Source organism: Oncorhynchus clarkii, chromosome 17 (genome assembly GCF_045791955.1).
Source record: "Oncorhynchus clarkii lewisi isolate Uvic-CL-2024 chromosome 17, UVic_Ocla_1.0, whole genome shotgun sequence".
Taxonomy (NCBI): Eukaryota; Metazoa; Chordata; class Actinopteri; order Salmoniformes; family Salmonidae; genus Oncorhynchus; species Oncorhynchus clarkii.
In genome coordinates this window covers 76,569,465-76,589,910 of record NC_092163.1, presented here as the reverse complement: position 1 = coordinate 76,589,910, position 20,446 = coordinate 76,569,465, and the positions used below count along the sequence as shown (strand labels likewise).

Sequence of the window (20,446 nt, the reverse complement as noted above, 5' to 3'; positions counted from 1 at the left end):
CAGACAGCCCATCTCAGTGTGGAGCACCGTTCCATAGAGGATGGAGACAGACAGCCCATCTCAGTGTGGAGCACCGTTCCATAGAGGATGGAGACAGACAGCCCATCTCAGTGTGGAGCACCGTTCCATAGAGGATGGAGACAGACAGCCCATCTCCATCTGGCTTTCGAGGGTCACCTTCTTTTTTTAATTGTAAAGATTTTTTTTTTTTTAATTGCAGCTGCAGCGTTTCATAAAAGCTTGTCACTCGAATATCTTTGCTTTAAAATCATTGCACGAGCGAGCAATCTCTCGCTGTCTGCCTCTCTCTTTCTCCATAAACTCCATTTTATATTTATTATTTATTTCACCTTTCTTTAACCAGGTAGTCTAGTTGAGAAGAAGTTCTCATTTATAATTGCAACCTGGCCAAGATAAAGCAAAGCAGTTCGACACATACAACGACACAGAGTTACACATGGAGTAAAACAAACATACAGTCAATAATACAGTATAAACAAGTCTATATACGATGTGAGCAAATGAGGTGAGATAAGGGAGGTAAAGGCAAAAAAAGGCCATGGTGGCAAAGTAAATACAATATAGCAAGTAAAACACTGGAATGGTAGATTTGCAGTGGAAGAATGTGCAAAGTAAAAAATAATGGGGTGCGAAGGAGCTAAATAAATAAATTAAATAAATAAATACAGTAGGGAAAGAGGTAGTTGTTTGGGCTAAATTATAGGTGGGCTATGTACAGGTGCAGTAATCTGTGAGCTGCTCTGACAGTTGGTGCTTAAAGCTAGTGAGGGAGATAAGTGTTTCCAGTTTCAGAGATTTTTGTAGTTCGTTACAGTCATTGGCAGCAGAGAACTGGAAGGAGAGGCGGCCAAAGAAATAATTGGTTTTGGGGGTGACTAGAGAGATATACCTGCTGGAGCGTGTGCTACAGGTGGGAGATGCTATGGTGACCAGCGAGCTGAGATAAGGGGGGACTTTACCTAGCAGGGTCTTGTAGATGACATGGAGCCAGTGGGTTTGGCGACGAGTATGAAGCGAGGGCCAGCCAACGAGAGCGTACAGGTCGCAATGGTGGGTAGTATATGGGGCTTTGGTGACAAAACGGATTGCACTGTGATAGACTGCATCCAATTTGTTGAGTAGGGTATTGGAGGCTATTTTGTAAATGACATTGCCGAAGTCGAGGATTGGTAGGATGGTCAGTTTTACAAGGGTATGTTTGGCAGCATGAGTGAAGGATGCTTTGTTGCGAAATAGGAAGCCGATTCTAGATTTAACTTTGGATTGGAGATGTTTGATATGGGTCTGGAAGGAGAGTTTACAGTCTAACCAGACACCTAAGTATTTGTAGTTGTCCACGTATTCTAAGTCAGAGCCGTCCAGAGTAGTGATGTTGGACAGGCGGGCAGGTGCGGGCAGCGATACGTTGAAGAGCATGCATTTAGTTATACTTGTATTTAAGAGCAGTTGGAGGCCACATTCAAATTGCATCCGACGTCGGTATTTCCTCTTATGAATCCGATAGGGAGAAAGTTATACTTTCTAACAGCCACCATTTGCTAGAGATGAAGTGTTGGAGAAAGAGTTCTCGTCATGGACAACTTGTATCTACAATAGAGAAGGTTATTTTGGGATTAAAATCTCCTTTGCTGAAACATGGCATTTCTCATAGGGGACAAGTGCACACGATTTTAAAGAAGGATACTGACAAACTGAATTTAACGTTCAGTTTTAAGATTGATGGGTCTGATTATGTGTGCTACGCTGCTACTGAATCAATGAAATGCTTTGGGTGTGGAAGACAGGGGTATTTGGTACGGAATTATCCAGAGAATGAGCGCGCAGAGCTGGGTTGCAGCGCGGGTGCATCTAAATTACCTCTGAGAAGCGATTGTGCAGTTGTGGTAGGGCAGGGGGGGGGGGGGGGGGGGCAGTAGGTGAGACTGTGATTGAGATCGCTGAGGGGGTGCTGGAAAATGAAATGGGAGTTCAAGAGGAGAGTGAAGCAATATAAAATGAAGCAGCTGTTTTCAAAAGAATTTAAGGGGTGAAGAAGGTTCTAATTCTAACAGGAAGTAGAGATGATAAATCAGTTGAGGATAAACAGGAAGTAGAGATGGTGGAGTTCTCTTCTGGGGATGATAGTGAGGCCTCTGGTGCGTCACAACAAAATAGCGAGAGAAATGGGTCGGAAGGAAGGTATGGGATTGAAAAGTATGTCAATTTCTGAATTTGACAAAAAGGAAGAAATATATGCAGGATTAAAATGTAACTGATTGTTTTTTCCTGAAAGTGAATTGTTTATTGAATCAGCAAAGTTTCTGATGTCAAAAAGAAAGTGGTTCTGATGTCATAAAGAAAGTGGTTCTGATGTCATAAAGAAAGTGGTTCTGATGTCATAAAGAAAGTGATCCTGATGTCATAAAGAAAGTGGTTCTGATGTCATAAAGAAAGTGGTTCTGATGTCATAAAGAAAGTGGTTCTGATGTCATAAAGAAAGTGGTTCTGATGTCATAAAGAAAGTGGTTCTGATGTCATAAAGAAAGTGGTTCTGATGTCGTAAAGAAAGTGGTCAGGAGAGTGACAACATTTTCCATAAAGAAAGTGGTCAGGGGATAACATTTCCCTGATTCAGGATTTTTTTGGGACGTCTCTAGGGCTATTGGATTGGATGCTGGTCTAATTTCAATTGATCAGGAAAGGGGATTTGACCGAGTTCAACATCAGTACCTCTGGGCCCACTTTGGAGGCTTTTGGTTTCAGCTCTACTTTTATTGCCATGATCAGGGTGATATATGGTGACATTGAGAGTGTATTGAAAGTTAACGGTGGCTTGAGTGCTCCTTTTAAAGTGTGTTGAGGAATTAGGCAGGGGTGTTTGTTGTTGTCCGTAATGTTGTATGCTATAGAGCCACTACTAAATAGCATTAGAAGTCGCATTGAAGGGGTGTACCTTTCAAAGGATATTCCTCCTATTCGCCTCTCAGCCTATGCTGATGATGTAGTTATTTTGGTGAAAAATCCAGCGGAGGTGAATAGTTTGAGTCTCATGGTTGATCGGTTTAAAGGAATATCCTCTACAAAGGAAGAATGGGGGATAAGTTGTGCTTTACAGATTGGGAAATGGTCTGGAGGGATCATGGCTTTGCCCAAGGGGGGCTAGAATGGTGGAAGGGAGGGTTCAAGTATCTTGGAGTGTTGCTGGGGGGGGGGGGGGGTGGAATGGTGGAAGGGAGGGTTCAAGTATCTTGGAGTGTTGCTGGGGGGGGGGGTGGAAGGGAGGGTGTAAGTATCTTGGAGTGTTGCTGGGGAGGGGGGGGGGGGGGGGGGGGGGGAGGGTTCAAGTATCTTGGAGTGTTGCTGGGGGGGGGGGGGGTGGAAGGGAGGGTTCAAGTATCTTGGAGTGTTGCTGGGGGGGGGGGGGGGGGTGGAAGGGAGGGTTCAAGTATCTTGGTGTTGCTGGGGGGGGGGGGGAAAGGAGGGTTCAAGTATCTTGGAGTGTTGCGGGGGGGGGGGGGGGTGGAAGGGAGGGTTCAAGTATCTTGGAGTGTTGCTGGGGGGGGGGGGGTGGAAGGGAGGGTTCAGGTATCTTGGAGTGTAGCTGGGGGGGGGGGGGGGGGGAGGGAGGGTTTAAGTATCTTGGAGTGTAGCTGGGGGGGGGGTGGAATGGTGGAAGGGAGGGTTCAAGTATCTTGGAGTGTTGCTGGGGGGGTGGAAGGGAGGGTTCAAGTATCTTGGAGTGTAGCTGGGGGGGGGGGGGTGGAAGGGAGGGTTTAAGTATCTTGGAGTGTACCAAGGGGACGAGGGGACAAAGGAAAACAATTGGAATGGGGTGGTTGAAATGGTGGAAGGAAGGATGAGGAGATGGTGGTGGTTGATATCTAGAATGTCATTTGGGGGGCCACTATTAATGTGTTGATAATGTGGTTGCCTCTGCACCGTGGCATCGGTTGTCATGTTTAGAGCCACCGTCTGGCTTTCTGGCCAAGATACAGGCAATTATTGTAGATTTTTTTTTTTGGGGGGGGGGGATAAATATCATTGGGTTCCACAAAGTGTTCCGTATTTATCAAAATGGGAGGTGGGCCAGGGACTTGTACATCTTGCTAGTAGGGCTGCTGCTTTCCGGTTTCAGTTTATTCAAAGGTTGCTTTATGGACCGAAAAATGTGGTGTGGAGAGGGGTGGTAGGTCTGGTGTTACAGAAGGTAGGGGGATTGGATTTCAAGAAGGCTTTATTTTTGGTTGATAGTAGCCAGAGATCGATGGATGGACTACCTCCGTTTTACAGAGGCCTTCTTAGGGTTTGGAGTATAACGAAGGTGTCCAGACGCACTAAGGCTGAGTCAGTGCATTGGCTGCTGGAGGAACCTCTGGTGTTTGGGGCAAGACTGGATTGTACAACTGAAGCTATTTCACACTTCTCCAAGATGATGCTGAAGGGGAAAATCATCACCCTAAGGAAGTTAATGGACATGGCTGGGCCCACATTAATGGATGGAGGACGGGTGGCTGAACATTTGGGGGTGAGGTCGGAAAGGATTGTCGGACAACTGCTGGAAGGTGGGATTGGAAGAGGTGGGGTTGGAAGAGGTGGGGATGGAAGACGTGGGGTTGGAAGAGATGGGTTTGGATGAGGTGGGGTTGGAAGAGGTGGGGTTGGAAGAGATGGGTTTGGATGAGGTGGGGTTGGAAGAGGTGGGGTTGGAAGACGTGGGGTTGGAAGAGGTGGGGTTGGAAGAGGTGGGTTTGGATGAGGTGGGGTTGGATGAGGTGGGTTTGGAAGAGGTGGGGTTGGAAGAGGTGGGGTTGGATGAGGTGGGGTTGGAAGAGGTGGGGTTGGAAGAGGTGGGGTTGGAAGAGGTGGGGTTGGATGAGGTGGGGTTGGAAGAGGTGGGATTGGAAGAGGTGGGGTTGGAAGAAGTGGGTTTGGAAGAGGTGGGATTGGAAGAGATGGGGTTGGAAGAGGTGGGGTTGGAAGAGGTGGGGTTGGAAGAGGTGGGGTTGGATGAGGTGGGATTGGAAGAGGTGGGGTTGGAAGAGGTGGGGTTGGAAGAGGTGGGGTTGGATGAGGTGGGGTTGGAAGAGGTGGGGTTGGAAGAGGTGGGGTTGGAAGAGGTGGGGTTGGAAGAGGTGGGGTTGGAAGAGGTGGGGTTTGATGAGGTGGGATTGGAAGAGGTGGGGTTGGAAGAGGCGGGGTTGGAAGAGGTGGGGTTGGATGAGGTGGGGTTGGAAGAGGTGGGGTTGGAAGAGGTGGGGTTGGAAGAGGTGGGGTTGGATGAGGTGGGGTTGGAAGAGGTGGGGTTGGAAGAAGTGGGTTTGGAAGAGGTGGGTTTGGATGAGGTGGGGTTGGAAGAGGTGGGGTTGGATGAGGTGGGGTTGGAAGAGGTGGGGTTGGAAGAAGTGGGTTTGGAAGAGGTGGGTTTGGATGAGGTAAATAAAGATGAATTGAAAAGACACTCCTTGGAGTGCCAGCATGGAGAGCACTATACAAGCCACTATACAAGCCACATTACTAAAGGGGACTGGTGATATGTAATGGAGGGTTTTGCATGGCATCATTGCAGTTAATGCTTTTGTATCTGTTATTAATTCAGATGTTGGAGATGTCCTTTATGTAATATAAGATACATTTTCACTGTTTTATGGAGTGTGAGAGGATAAAACCTATTTTTATACTAGAGTCTCTCTCTCTCTCTCTCTCTCTCTCTCTCTCTCTCTCTCTCTCTCTCTCTCTCTCTCTCTCTCTCTCTCTCTCTCTCTCTCTCTCTCTCTCTCTCTCCCTCTCCCTCTCCCTACTATAATAGGCTCAGACTCCCTACAGGGATCTATAACTTCATGATGTGGGTATCATTTTACTGTTGTACACACACAGAAGACTCTTCAACATGACACATTACTTACCATCCAGAAGGTCCCGTATTTTGTCCATGTAAATTTCAAAATAGGACACCTGGTGAAGAGAGGAGAGAACACATTGAGAGAAACTAATCGTTGAGAGGAAAGTGGACTGATCATACGAATCTGCCAAATAATGATGAACTGGCATTAAATGTTAGATAGTCTACAGTAAACACAGAGATGTGTTTCTGGGTGCAGAGATTGTTAAAAAAGAGTTGTGATTTAGGCAAATGTACATTTAGTATTCATATACATTCATCAGTCCAGAGTCCATGAATACAGACACAGTTGTCAGTGATAATAACCTGATGCAGCAGACTGGTTTGTTCCAGAACTTTATGTTTTTTTGTTTTTTTTACTAAATACTGATGTTTGTGATGTTTTATTAAATATAATGCATACAGTATACATCCACAGTAACTCCAGTGATGACAGAGGGCTATGCATAGAAATATATTGAAAAGAACAGACTTCAAGTCAATGATGGCGTGCATTATGGATGGTTTGGCAGCCATTTTGATTGTATCGATGCCAGGAAGTAAAAGCAGGTGCTGTGATTTGTTGAGTCAATTTAACCTGACATTACAACAAATACATTCCACTGCATGAGCCACATCAGTTATGCCGCGTTCACGTCATGTCAGAAACGCCTACATTTCCGACTTGCTAACCTAGGTGGAAGAGTCAGATCCTGAGTTTCCCACTTGAGAGGTACCAGAATCAACCAATAGGAAGCTCTATGCAAAATAACTTACTTTTCAAATTTCCGACATGCCGTGAACGCGCCATTAGCTTCATTTGAATTAACATTGTACGTTACCATAGAAATTATTATCTATATACTATGGCAGGACAATAATAGCCAGACAATAATAGCCAGACTAGCAGACACATCCACTCCAATGATTATAGAGGTTTACGGTGGATTCAGACATGTCACAGTTGTTCTCAGTTATGGCTAGTTGGTATCCTAGTTTGGTCCGGTCCCAGATGTGTTTTAGCCAAATCCTCTGCTCCTCTCCCCTGGAGAATGGCAATAACAACCAGAGGGGTTTAGAGTATAGAGAGTACAGATATCTGGGACACCAGGATACTGGTGCAGAACTAGACAGTACAGATCTTGATGTGGAACTCTCTTTTCTGTTCCCGAGGGACCCATTGAAAGCTCTCTGAAGACCTCCTAGGGTTCTAGCGACAGCTGGTTGAGAATCACAGCTTTAGCCAACTCCCCTGGACTATCGGAGAATGGCAATAACAGCCAGAGGGCTTTAGATATCTGGGACACCAGTCTACTGGTGTAGAACAACCTGTTGTCAGTACAGACCAGAGAGTCATGGAGGAACACAGACATCCCACACTCAGGTATGGTTAAACGGTGCAGAAGTCTGGTACAGTGTTCTGTATGACTTTGAGACAAATAGCAGGAAGAGTTGGTTTAAGGATATTCAGATCTAGGACACCAAAAAAAGGAGAGTGGTGATGTCATCCACTAGATAGATGAACTAGATAGAGAGACAGGTGAGGGGATAGATGACAGAGAGACAGGTGAGGGGATAGATGACAGAGAGACAGGTGAGGGGATAGATGACAGAGAGACAGGTGAGGGGATAGATGACAGAGAGACAGGTGAGGGGATAGATGACAGAGAGACAGGTGAGGGGATAGATGACAGAGAGACAGGTGAGGGGATAGATGACAGAGAGACAGGTGAGAGGATAGATGACAGAGAGACAGGTGAGGGGATAGATGACAGAGAGACAGGTGAGGGGATAGATGACAGAGAGACAGGTGAGGGGATAGATGACAGAGAGACAGGTGAGGGGATAGATGACAGAGAGACAGGTGAGGGGATAGATGACAGAGAGACAGGTGAGGGGATAGATGACAGAGAGACAGGTGTAGGGATAGATGACAGAGAGACAGGTGAGGGGATAGATGACAGAGAGACAGGTGAGGGGATAGATGACAGAGTGACAGGTGAGGGGATAGATGACAGAGAGACAGGTATTGGGATAGATGACAGAGAGACAGGTGAGGGGATAGATGACAGAGAGACAGGTGAGGGGATAGATGAACTAGATAGAGAGACAGGTGTAGGGATAGATGATAGAGAGACAGGTGTGGGGATAGATGAAAGAGAGACAGGTGAGGTGATAGATGACAGAGAGACAGGTGAGGGGATAGATGAAAGAGAGACAGGTGAGGGGATAGATGAAAGAGGTACAGGTGAGGGGATAGTTGAAGAGGTACAGGGGATAGATGAAAGAGGTACAGGTGAGGGGATAGATGAAAGAGGTACAGGTGAGGGGATAGATGAAAGAGGTACAGGTGAGGGGATAGATGAAAGAGGTACAGGTGAGGGGATAGATGACAGAGGTATAGTGTAACAGGGCAGGTTTCAAACCGATGCCCTAGAGGGGCAGTGTGTCATCCAGAGTCTGCAGCACTACCACTGGACCACACTTCTGGACTATTAATGCCGACCAGGGCTTGTGGGTGGTCACTAGAGGTTAATTCCGACCAGGGCTTGTGGGGGGTCACTAGAGGTTAATTCCGACCAGGGCTTGTGGGGGGTCACTAGAGGTTAATGCCGACCAGGGCTTGTGGGTGGTCACTAGAGGTTAATTCCGACCAGGGCTTGTGGGGGGTCACTAGAGGTTAATGCCGACCAGGGCTTGTGGGGGTCACTAGAGGTTAATGCCGACCAGGGCTTGTGGGGGGTCACTAGAGGTTAATTCCGACCAGGGCTTGTGGGGGTCACTAGAGGTTAATGTCGACCAGGGCTTGTGGGGGTCACTAGAGGTTAATTCCGACCAGGGCTTGTGGGGGTCACTAGAGGTTAATGCCGACCAGGGCTTGTGGGGGTCACTAGAGGTTAATTCCGACCAGGGCTTGTGGGGGGTCACTAGAGGTTAATGCCGACCAGGGCTTGTGGGGGTCACTAGAGGTTAATGCCGACCAGGGCTTGTGGGGGTCACTAGAGGTTAATGCCGACCAGGGCTTGTGGGGGGTCACAACATTTTATCAGCCGGTGATTGTCAAGCAAATAAGTGTGGGTCTCACGGAAATTGACCGTTAATTAACATAAACACATTTAGCCTCTCCTGGCTTCCACACACGGCCTACAAACCACTGATGCAGACATTTGGATCATCTACATTTTATCCATGTAAATCCATGTAATTTAGCCTACACCTTCACAATAAATCCATTATTTATTTAGATAGGACTAAAGAAACATGATATGAAGAAAATGTAGTCTATTTCAGAACAGGATAGGATACTCTGAGTTGTCCTCATGTTAGGTCCTGATCTGGCTAGGCTTTATGGCTGTGGGTTACACTAGTTCATTTAGCAAACAAGATTTGGTTAGAATTCCATGGCATTATTTTATATTATTTTATAGTATGAAGAATACAACTGAACAAAGCTGAATAAAATAGAAATTATATTTTCTCCAAAATGATTTGAGGGAGTGTGCACATGCGTTATTTTGTGTTGAACGGTTAACAAACAAATAGGTATTCCTATATGCTTCATTTAGAGTAATTAATGTAACTTTGGTTGTTCTACAAAAGGTTGGGCTACATGTTTAGATTTTGAATACATTGCAAGGCTGCATGACGCGTCTCTAATGATGATTTGAAAGAAGTTGCTTGAAAGGCATTAGTTTAGTTTTTTTGCGCCCAGGCTGAACACACTTCATCAGTCTCTCATTCACAATTTGACAAGTACTTGATAATGCCTAGAATTTCACGGCGGCATCCCCGTTGTGTGTCCGTAATGCGCCCTAAAAAGAAATCCATGCCGTTTGCAGGCAGTGACAGCGTGCCCTTCTCCCTGAGTGCTGCTCGCTCCATCGCGTGATTCAGTCTTTCTCACAGGCTTCAAAATGTTGATGAACTATTAGGCAATTTCTTCACATTATAAGCGCAGCAATGCGAACACAGTAGTAAGCTATAAGCATGAATGTTCCATTAGTGGAAAACACCATTATCAAAAGAGACTGCAAATACAATTATACATGTAATGCTTTTATTATAAAGGTGCATTTTATGGTGAAAACTATCTTCCCCAAACATGAAACTCACACGCTGCTTATATATACCAGTTAGGCTCTACACCCCTTGTTAATACTAGTTAGGCTCTACACCCCTTGTTAATACTAGTTAGGCTCTACACCCCTTGTTAATACTAGTTAGGCTCTACACCCCTTGTTAATACTAGTTAGGCTCTACACCCCTTGTTAATACTAGTTAGGCTCTACACCCCTTGTTAATACTAGTTAGGCTCTACACCCCTTGTTAATACCAGTTAGGCTCTACACCCCTTGTAAAGAGGTGTCAGTGAAACATTACATACTTACCTGATTTGTTTGATATTAATAGTAAACTGTTATATATTTTACTAAGAGTAAGACTGGCCTGCTAATGCTGAGTTTTTATGGTGTTCACTCTAGCTTCCTGCAGTCAGTCTGGGCATCTGGTTAAGGAAATGGGTTTTGGTAGGGATAGCTTGAGCTGACAATGACTTTGTGATAAACTTCTAAAAGCTGTCATTCTATAGAAAAGATGTTTGTGTGTGACTCGAGATAGAGATGGAGATGGAGATGGAGATGGAGGTAGAGGTAGAGGTGGAGGTGGAGGTGGAGGTAGAGGTAGAGGTGGAGGTAGAGGTGGAGGTAGAGGTGGAGGTAGAGGTAGAGGTAGAGGTAGAGGTAGAGGTGGAGGTGGAGATAGAGATAGCCTAGAAGAGTTTAGAACAAAGTCTCGTTGTCTCATCTTCCTGTGCAACAACATCCTGTGCAGATAATCAGGAGATGGACCAAGGGGGCTTATGGGAACGATAGAAATGACTGACTGGGCATTTAGGGCATATATTTTTGTCAGTTAAGCTCTCGGCAACACAACCTGGAGTGTGCGGTCGACGGTATCATTACAGCAAATAATGAATCAATGTTGAATAAAGATAATTGTTTGAATAATTGTCCAAGTCTCTCTCAGTACTGAAATTTCCACTACAGCAGATTAATGTGCTTCATTTTAAGAAGTTATTTGGCCACTTTAGTTGTGATACAAACCATATCAGAACAGATAGGACTATGGGCTAGACTACATGAGGTGTGATACTAACCTTATAGGACTATGGGCTAGACTACATGAGGTGTGATACAAACCATATCAAAACAGATAGGACTATGGGCTAGACTACATGAGGTGTGATACAAACCTTATTAAAACAGATAGGACTATGGGCTAGGCTACATGAGGTGTGATACTAACCTTATTAAAACAGATAGGACTATGGGCTAGGCTACATGAGGTGTGATAAAAACCTTATAGGACTATGGGCTACACTACATGAGGTGTGATACTAACCTTATTAAAACATATAGGACTATGGACTAGGCTACATGAGGTGTGATACTAACCTTATTAAAACATATAGGACTATGGACTAGACTACATGAGGTGTGATACTAACCTTATAGGACTATGGGCTAGACTACATGAGGTGTGATACTAACCTTATAGGACTATGGACTAGACTACATGAGGTGTGATACTAACCTTATAGGACTATGGGCTAGACTACATGAGGTGTGATACTAACCTTATAGGACTATGGACTAGACTACATGAGGTGTGATACTAACCTTATTAAAACATATAGGACTATGGACTAGACTACATGAGGTGTGATACTAACCTTATTAAAACATATAGGACTATGGACTAGGCTACATGCAGACCTTAATGTGGAACTCCAGGTTTTCATCCATGGCGAATATGTGATTGAAGATGTCCTCTGCAATTCTGGGGATGATCCCCATCCCATGTGGGTCATGAAGCTTGCCCTGAAAGAGGAGAGAAGAGAGGGAGTTAGTAGAGAAGAGGGGAAGAGGGAGAAGGGGAGTTAGAGAGGAGGAGAGGGAGAGAGAGGAGAGGGAGAGAGAGGAGGAGAGGAGAGGGAGAAAGAGAGGAGGAGAGGAGAGGGAGAGAGAGGAGGAGAGGAGAGGGAGAGAGAGGAGGAGAGAAGAGGGGGAGAGGGAGGAGGAGAGGGGGAGTTAGGGAGGAGGAGAGGGAGAGAGAGGAGGAGAGGAGAGGGAGAGAGAGGAGGAGAGGAGAGGGAGAGAGAGGGAGGTTAGAGGAAGAGTGGGAGAAAAATCATGTGAAAAGATGAGAGGGAGAGAGAGAGGCGGAAAAGAAGGAGGAACAGGGGACAGGGACTTAACTTGGAAGAGATTCAGAAGATATTTACAGGAGAGGAGGCAGGACCGTAAATCATTTAAAGCCATGGGGACTTGAACTACTGTGCTTCTCAACCGAGGTCATCCTCCGGTACACCCAATACAGCGATGCACCATTTCTGCACAAGCCTGGCACAACTACATCCCAGTCAGCTCTTCAACTAATCATCAAACCATTGATTAGGTGAATTAGGTGTGCTTGTGCTGGGCTGGAACAATACATTGTAAACATTAAGGGTACTACACTAGGACAGCAGTTGGTCTCAGTGGTGTAAATGCAGTTCCATTTGGAACACAGACTCTCCTTACAGGAAATAGTCTACAAAGAGGTCTCTCCAAACACTGACCTCCATAGTGTGAGTCTTTCCAGAGGAGGTCTGTCCGTAGGCGAATATGGTGCCATTGTATCCCCCCAGAACATCTAGAGACAGGAGACAGAATGTGTTCAACGGAACAGTACATCTAGAGAAAGCTGGATGGAATTTTACTGTAAAACCATCAGGTTAGGAGACAGGAGACAGACAGGAGACAGAGAGAGGATGGTAGTTTTACTGTAAACCATCTGGTTAGGAGACAGGAGACAGACAGGGGACAGAGAGAGGATGGTAGTTTTACTGTAAAACCATCTGGTTAGGAGACAGGAGACAGACAGGGGATAGAGAGAGGGTGGAATTTTACTGTAAAACCATCTGGTTAGGAGACAGGATACAGACAGGGGATAGAGAGAGGATGGTAGTTTTAATGTAAAACCATCTGGTTAGGAGACAGGAGACAGACAGGGGACAGAGAGAGGATGGTAGTTTTACTGTAAAACCATCTGGTTAGGAGACAGGAGACAGACAGGGGACGGAGAGAGGATGGTAGTTTTACGGTAAAAACCACCAGGTTAGGAGACAGGACACAGACAGGGGACAGAGAGAGGATGGTAGTTTTACGGTAAAACCATCTGGTTAGGAGACAGGAGACAGACGGGAGACAGAGAGAGGATGGTATTTACTGTAAAACCATCTGGTTAGGAGACAGACAGAAAATACATGTTAGATCGAAGAGAAAAAACACCTGAACGGCCTCATTAATCAGCCCATAGCACTCTCTGGCTGCACTAGGATCTAAATTCTTGCCCACCCAGCGGGCGTGACCCAGAGGGCGTGACCCAGAGGGCGTGACCCAGAGGTGGGCGTGACCCAGAGGGCGTGACCCAGAGGGCGTGACACAGAGGGCGTGACCCAGAGGTGGGCGTGACCCAGAGGGCGTGACCCAGAGGACAGGTTTCATTGATGTTCCTATACCAATAGGACAGGTTTCATTGATGTTCCTATACCAATAGGACAGGTTTCATTGATGTTCCTATACCAATAGGACAGGTTTCATTGATGTTCCTATACCAATAGGACAGGTTTCATTGATGTTCCTATACCAATAGGACAGGTTTCATTGATGTTCCTATACCAATAGGACGGGGACAATAGGACAGGTTTCATTGATGTTCCTATACCAATAGGACAGGTTCCATTGATGTTCCTATACCAATAGGACAGGTTTCATGATTACTATACCAATAGGACAGGTTTCATTGGTTACTATACCAATAGGACAGGTTTCATTGATGTTCCTATACCAATAGGACAGGTTTCATTGATGTTCCTATACCAATAGGACAGGTTTCATTGATGACCAGACAGGTTTCATTGATGTTACTATACCAATAGGACAGGTTTCATTGATGTTCCTATACCAATAGGACAGGTTTCATTGATGTTCCTATACCAATAGGACAGGTTTCATTGATGTTCCTATACCAATAGGACAGGTTTCATTGATGTTACTATACCAATAGGACAGGTCTCATTGATGTTCCTATACCAATAGGACAGGTTTCATTGATGTTCCTATACCAATAGGACAGGTTTCATTGATGTTACTATACCAATAGGACAGGTTTCATTGATGTTACTATACCAATAGGACAGGTCTCATTGATGTTCCTATACCAATAGGACAGGTTTCATTGATGTTCCTATACCAATAGGACAGGTTTCATTGATGTTCCTATACCAATAGGACAGGTTTCATTGATGTTCCTATACCAATAGGACAGGTTTCATTGATGTTCCTATACCAATAGGACAGGTTTCATTGATGTTCCTATACCAATAGGACAGGTTTCATTGATGTTCCTATACCAATAGGACAGGTCTCATTGATGTTCCTATACCAATAGGACAGGTCTCATTGATGTTCCTATACCAATAGGACAGGTTTCATTGATGTTCCTATACCAATAGGACAGGTTTCATTGATGTTCCTATACCAATAGGACAGGTTTCATTGATGTTCCTATACCAATAGGACAGGTTTCATTGATGTTCCTATACCAATAGGACAGGTTTCATTGATGTTCCTATACCAATAGGACAGGTTTCATTGATGTTCCTATACCAATAGGACAGGTTTCATTGATGTTCCTATACCAATAGGACAGGTTTCATTGATGTTCCTATACCAATAGGACATGTTTCATTGATGTTCCTATACCAATAGGACAGGTTTCATTGATGTTCCTATACCAATAGGACAGGTCTCATTGATGTTCCTATACCAATAGGACAGGTTTCATTGATGTTCCTATACCAATAGGACAGGTTTCATTGATGTTCCTATACCAATAGGACAGGTTTCATCCCCTGCTCTAAATCATAAATGTGGTATCATACATATTTTAATTTAAATTAAACATTTAAAAAAACATTTAAAACTGGAAAAACAGGTCCTCACACAACTTCAAAGTATAATGTTTGTATAATATAATTTTATAATGACCTGTCCTATAGGCTATTTGTATGTACATTTGAATTAATAAATAACAAAACACAATTGTTTTCAAACACAATCTAGGTTCATTTAGCCTAGGCATGAACATTTTAATTAGGCCTAATAAATAACAAAACCTGTCTGTCTACAAACACCCACTTCTCATTCCGGCTGCGATTCAGCACCACAGCAGTTGAAAGAGGCTACTCTCGGCAGACACTGTCATGACTACTACCGAAGGTGGCTCCTCTTCCTGTTCGGGCGACGCTCGGCGGTCGTCGTCACCAGTCTACTAGCTGCCACCGATCCCTTATTTTGGTTTTGTCTCCACTTCCTGTTCAAGTGGCGCTCGGCGGTCGTCGTCTCCAGTCTACTAGCTGCCACCGATCCCTTCTTTTGGTTTTGTCTCCACTTCCTGTTCGAGTGGCGCTCTGCGGTCGTCGTCACCAGTCTATTAGCTGCCACCGATCCCTTCTTTTGGTTTTGTCTCCACTTCCTGTTCGAGTGGCGCTCGGCGGTCATCGTCACCAGTCTACTAGCTGCCACTGATCCCTTCTTTTGGTTTTGTCTCCACTTCCTGTTCGAGTGGGGCTCGGCGGTCATCATCACCAGTCTACTAGCTGCCACCGATCCCTTCTTTTGGTTTTGTCTCCACTTCCTGTTCGAGTGGCGCTCGGCGGTCATCGTCACCAGTCTACTAGCTGCCACCGATCCCTTCTTTTGGTTTTGTCTACACTTCCTGTTCGAGTGGCGCTCGGCGGTCATCGTCACCAGTCTACTAGCTGCCACCAATCCCTTCTTTTGGTTTTGTCTCCACTTCCTGTTCGAGTGGCGCTCGGCAGTCATCGTCACCAGTCTACTAGCTGCCACCGATCCCTTCTTTTGGTTTTGTCTCCACTTCCTGTTCGAGTGGCGCTCGGCGGTCGTCGTCACCAGTCTACTAGCTGCCACCAATCCCTTCTTTTGGTTTTGTCTCCACTTCCTGTTCGAGTGGCGCTCGGCAGTCATCGTCACCAGTCTACTAGCTGCCACCGATCCCTTCTTTTGGTTTTGTCTCCACTTCCTGTTCGAGTGGCGCTCGGCGGTCGTCGTCACCAGTCTACTAGCTGCCGCCGATCCCTTCGAGTGTCTCGTTTTGGGTTTTTCTCCGGACTCGTTAGGTCCTGTGTTTGGGCTATCGTGTATTTACGCCCGGTATTTGGCGTGCACGATTTTCCCTGTGTGCCGAAATAAAAGCACTATTCTGTACCTTCTGCCTCCTGCGCCCGACTCCTCACCCACTACGTTTTTTACAGTTCTACAGGAGGATGCTAATTAATGTTTTGTTTATTGTTATTTGAACTGTCGTGGGGGCCGTGACTCGTGTCATGTGTGATATATTTGTGGTTTATTGGTAACAAGTCTGTTTCCTAATGTAGGCAGTTGGCTGCCTAGTGATTGCATTGTAACTCCGATGTGAATACTTGGCAATGATGTTTCGTTTCCAAGTGCTACTGAATTATCTCAACTGAAATGCATCAATTGCGGTATGATCCACCAACCAATGAGGGCCTACAGCAGCACCTAGATCTTCTGCAACGATTCTGTCAGACTTGGGCCCTGACAGTAAATCTCAGTAAGACAAAAATAAATTGTGTTCCAAAAAGGTACAGTCACCAGGACCACAAATACAAATTCCATCTAGACACTGTTGCCCCAGAGCACACAAAAAAACTATGCATACCCCGGCCTAAACATCAGCCCCACAGGTAACTTCCACAAACCTGTGAATGATCTGAGAGACAAGGCAAGAATGGCCTTCCATGCCATCAAAATGAACATGAAATTTGTCATATCAATTAGGATCTGGCTAAAAAAACTTGAATCAGTCATAGAGCCCATTGCCCTTTATGGTTGTGAGGTCTGGGGTTTGCTCACCAACCAAGAATTCACAAAATGGGACAAACACCAAATTGAGACTCTACATGCAGAATTCTGCAAAAATATCCTCACTGTACAACGTAAAACACCAAATAATGCATGCAGAGCAGAATGAGGCCGATACCCACTAATTCTCCAAATCTAGAAAAGAGCTGTTAAATTCTACAACCACCTAAAAGGAAGCGATTCCCAAACCTTCCATAACAAAGCCATCACCTACAGAGAGATGAACTTGGAGAAGAGTCCCCTAAGCCAGCTGGTCCTGGGGCTCTGTTCACAAACACAAACACACCCTACAGAGCCCCAGGACAGCAGCACAATTAGACCCAACCAAATCATGAGAAAACAAAAAGATAATTACTTGACACATTGGAAAGAATTTACAAAAAAAACTGACCTGTTGCCACAAGAAAAGGTCAACCAGTGAAGAACAAACACCATTGTAAATACAACCCATATTTATGTTGATTTATTTTCCCTGTTGTACTTTAACCATTTGTACATATTACAACACTGTATATATTACAATACTGTATATATTACAATACTGTATATATTACAACACTGTATATATTACAATACTGTATATATTACAATACTGTACATATTACAACACTGTATATATTACAATACTGTATATATTACAACACTGTATATATTACAATACTGTACATATTACAATACTGTATATATTACAATACTGTATATATTACAACACTGTATATATTACAACACTGTATATATTACAACACTGTATATATTACAATACTGTATATATTACAACACTGTATATATTACAACACTGTATATATTACAACACTGTATATATTACAATACTGTATATATTACAATACTGTATATATTACAACACTGTATATATTACAACACTGTATATATTACAACACTGTATATATACATAATATGACATTTGGAACTTCTGTGAGTGTAACATTTAATGTTCATTTTAAAAATGGTTAATTTCACTATTGTTTTATTCTCTATTTCACTTTCTTTGACTTAGTGAGCCTTGCTATTGAGATCAAATCAAATCAAATGTGTTCATATAGCCCTTCGTACATCAGCTGATATCTCAAAGTGCTGTACAGAAACCCAGCCTAAAACCCCAAACAGCAAGCAATGCAGGTGTAGAAGCACGGTGGCTAGAAAAAACTCCCTAGAAAGACCAGAACCTAGGAAGAAACCTAGAGAGAAATCAGGCAAGAGAGAGGCCACAAGATGAGGAGGAAACCAACCTGCACTTCCTAACTTGGTATGACCCTATCAGAGACACATATTTCCCCCAGATTACAGAGACCCATTAGGAATTTGAAAACAAATCCAATCTTGATAAACTCCCACATTTCTCTCTCTCTCTGTTGTTACTCTCTACCTCTGGCTGGGTTCTCATTGGGTGTCTCTGTTGTTACTCTCTACCTCTGGCTTGGTTCTCATTGGGTGTCTCTGTTGTTACTCGCTACCTCTGGCTGGGTTCTCATTGGGTGTCTCTGTTGTTACTCTCTACCTCTGGCTGGGTTCTCATTGGGTGTCTCTGTTGTTTCTCTCTGTTCCCTCATGCTCTCTATGTTCTGGCTGTGCTGTTATCTTCCTCTTCCAGCCATCTATCTGTCCTAGACTCAATCACAGACAGACATGTTAGACAACTGGATTGAAATCTGCAATATCTTTGAATGTAGCAGAATGTGTGTGAGAGAGAGAGAGAGAGAGAGAGAGAGAGAGGAGCAAGATAGTAGAGCTCGAGGGAGCCCATATCTCATTTACAAGCCTTCATATTTCATTCAAGATAAGCATGCACATGATTGCTTTTGGGTTCTTTTTTTATCAGGCCCAAACTACTACTAGAATCAAAGTGAAGCTACCAGCTGTTCTGTCAGCTACGGCTGCTCTGTCAGCTACGGCTGCTCTGTCAGCTACGGCTGCTCTGTCAGCTACGGCTGCTCTGTCAGCCACGGCTGTTCTGTCAGCTACGGCTGCTCTGAGGTATGGTGGTGATAAGTGGCTCCTCCCCTTTGACTAGGCTATCTTCTTGGCACATGTTTAGGTATGTTGGAAACATATACAGTATCAGTCAAAAGTTTGGACACACCAACTCGTAAATTGTGGAAGAAAAACATCAAGACACCAAAACTATGAAAATAACACATATGGAATCATATAAAAAAGTTTTAAACAATCCAAATATATGTTATATTTGAGATTCTTCAAAGTAGCCACCCTTTGCCTTGATGACAGCTTTGCACACTCTTGGCATTCTCTCAACCAGCTTCATGAAGTATTCACCTGGAATGCATTTCAATTAACAGGTGTGCGTTGTTAAAAGTTAATTTGCGGAATTTCTTTCCTTCTTAATGCTTTTGAGCCAATCAGATGTGTTGTGACAAGGTAGGGGTGGTATACAGAATATAGCCCTATTTGGTAAAAGACCGAGTCCATATTAACAGCTCAAATAAGCAAAGAGAAACGACAGACCATCATTACTTTAAGACATGAAGGTCAGTCAATATGGAACATTTCAAGAACTTTAAAAGTGTCTTCAAGTGCAGACACAAAAACCATCAAGCGCTATGATGAAACTGGCTCTCATGTGGACCGCCACAGGAATGGAAGACCCAGAGTTACCTCTGCTGCAGAGGATAAGTTCATTAGAGTTACCAGCCTCAGAAATTGCAGCCCAAATAAATGCTGTAAAAGAGTTCAAGTCACAGACACATCTCAGCATAAACTGTTCAGAGGAGACTGCGTGAATCGGGCCTTCATGGTCGAATTGCTGCAAAAAAAACACTACTAAAGGACACCAATAAGAAGAAGAGACTCGCTTAGGCCAAGAAACACGAGCAATGGACATTAGACTGGTGGAAATCTGTCCTTTTGTCTGATAAGTCCAACTTTGAGATTTTTGGTTCCAACCGCCGTGTCTGTATGAGATGCAGAGTAGGTGAACGGATTATCTCCGCATGTGTGGTTCCCACCGTGAAGCATGGAGGAGGAGGTGTGATGGTGTGGGGATGCTTTGCTGGTGACACTGTCAGTGATTTATTTAGAATCATCACAGATGACAGCTTTGCACACTCTTAACCAGCATGGCTACAACCGCATTCTGCAGCGATACATCATCCCATCTGGTTTGCACTTAGTGGGACTAATATTTGTGTTTCAACAGGACAATGACCCAACACACCTCCAGGCTGTGTAAGGGATATTTGACCAAGAAGGAGATTGATGGAGTGCTGCATCAGATGACCTGACCTCCACAATTACCCGACCTCAACCCAATTGAGATCATTTTTTAAACACTATTTTGGTAACTACATGATTCCATATGTGTTATTTCATAGTTTTGATGTCTTCACTATTATTCTACAATGTAGAAAATAGCAAAAATTAAGAAAAACCCTTGAATGAGTAGGTGTGTCCAAACTTTTGACTGGTACGAGAGAGAGAGAGAGAGAGAGAGAGAGAGAGAGAGAGAGAGAGAGAGAGAGAGCGAGAGAGAGCGAGAGAGAGAGCGAGAGAGAGCGAGAGAGAGCGAGAGAGAGCGAGAGAGCGC

At 44.4% G+C, this 20,446-nt stretch overlaps 1 protein-coding gene across 1 annotated transcript in view; it reads right to left on the bottom strand.

The window, feature by feature from the left end:
• The window catches only part of LOC139369935 (kinesin heavy chain-like), a 134,148-nt gene that overhangs the window by 61,458 nt on the left and 52,244 nt on the right, over nucleotides 1-20,446 (bottom strand). Inside the window, exons 3-5 of the mRNA XM_071109219.1 lie at nucleotides 12,498-12,571; nucleotides 11,653-11,757; nucleotides 5,904-5,952 (exon numbers count right to left, since the gene is read on the bottom strand). Coding sequence (XP_070965320.1) covers nucleotides 5,904-5,952; nucleotides 11,653-11,757; nucleotides 12,498-12,571 — 228 coding nt within the window. The remainder of the gene's footprint in view (nucleotides 1-5,903; nucleotides 5,953-11,652; nucleotides 11,758-12,497; nucleotides 12,572-20,446) is intronic.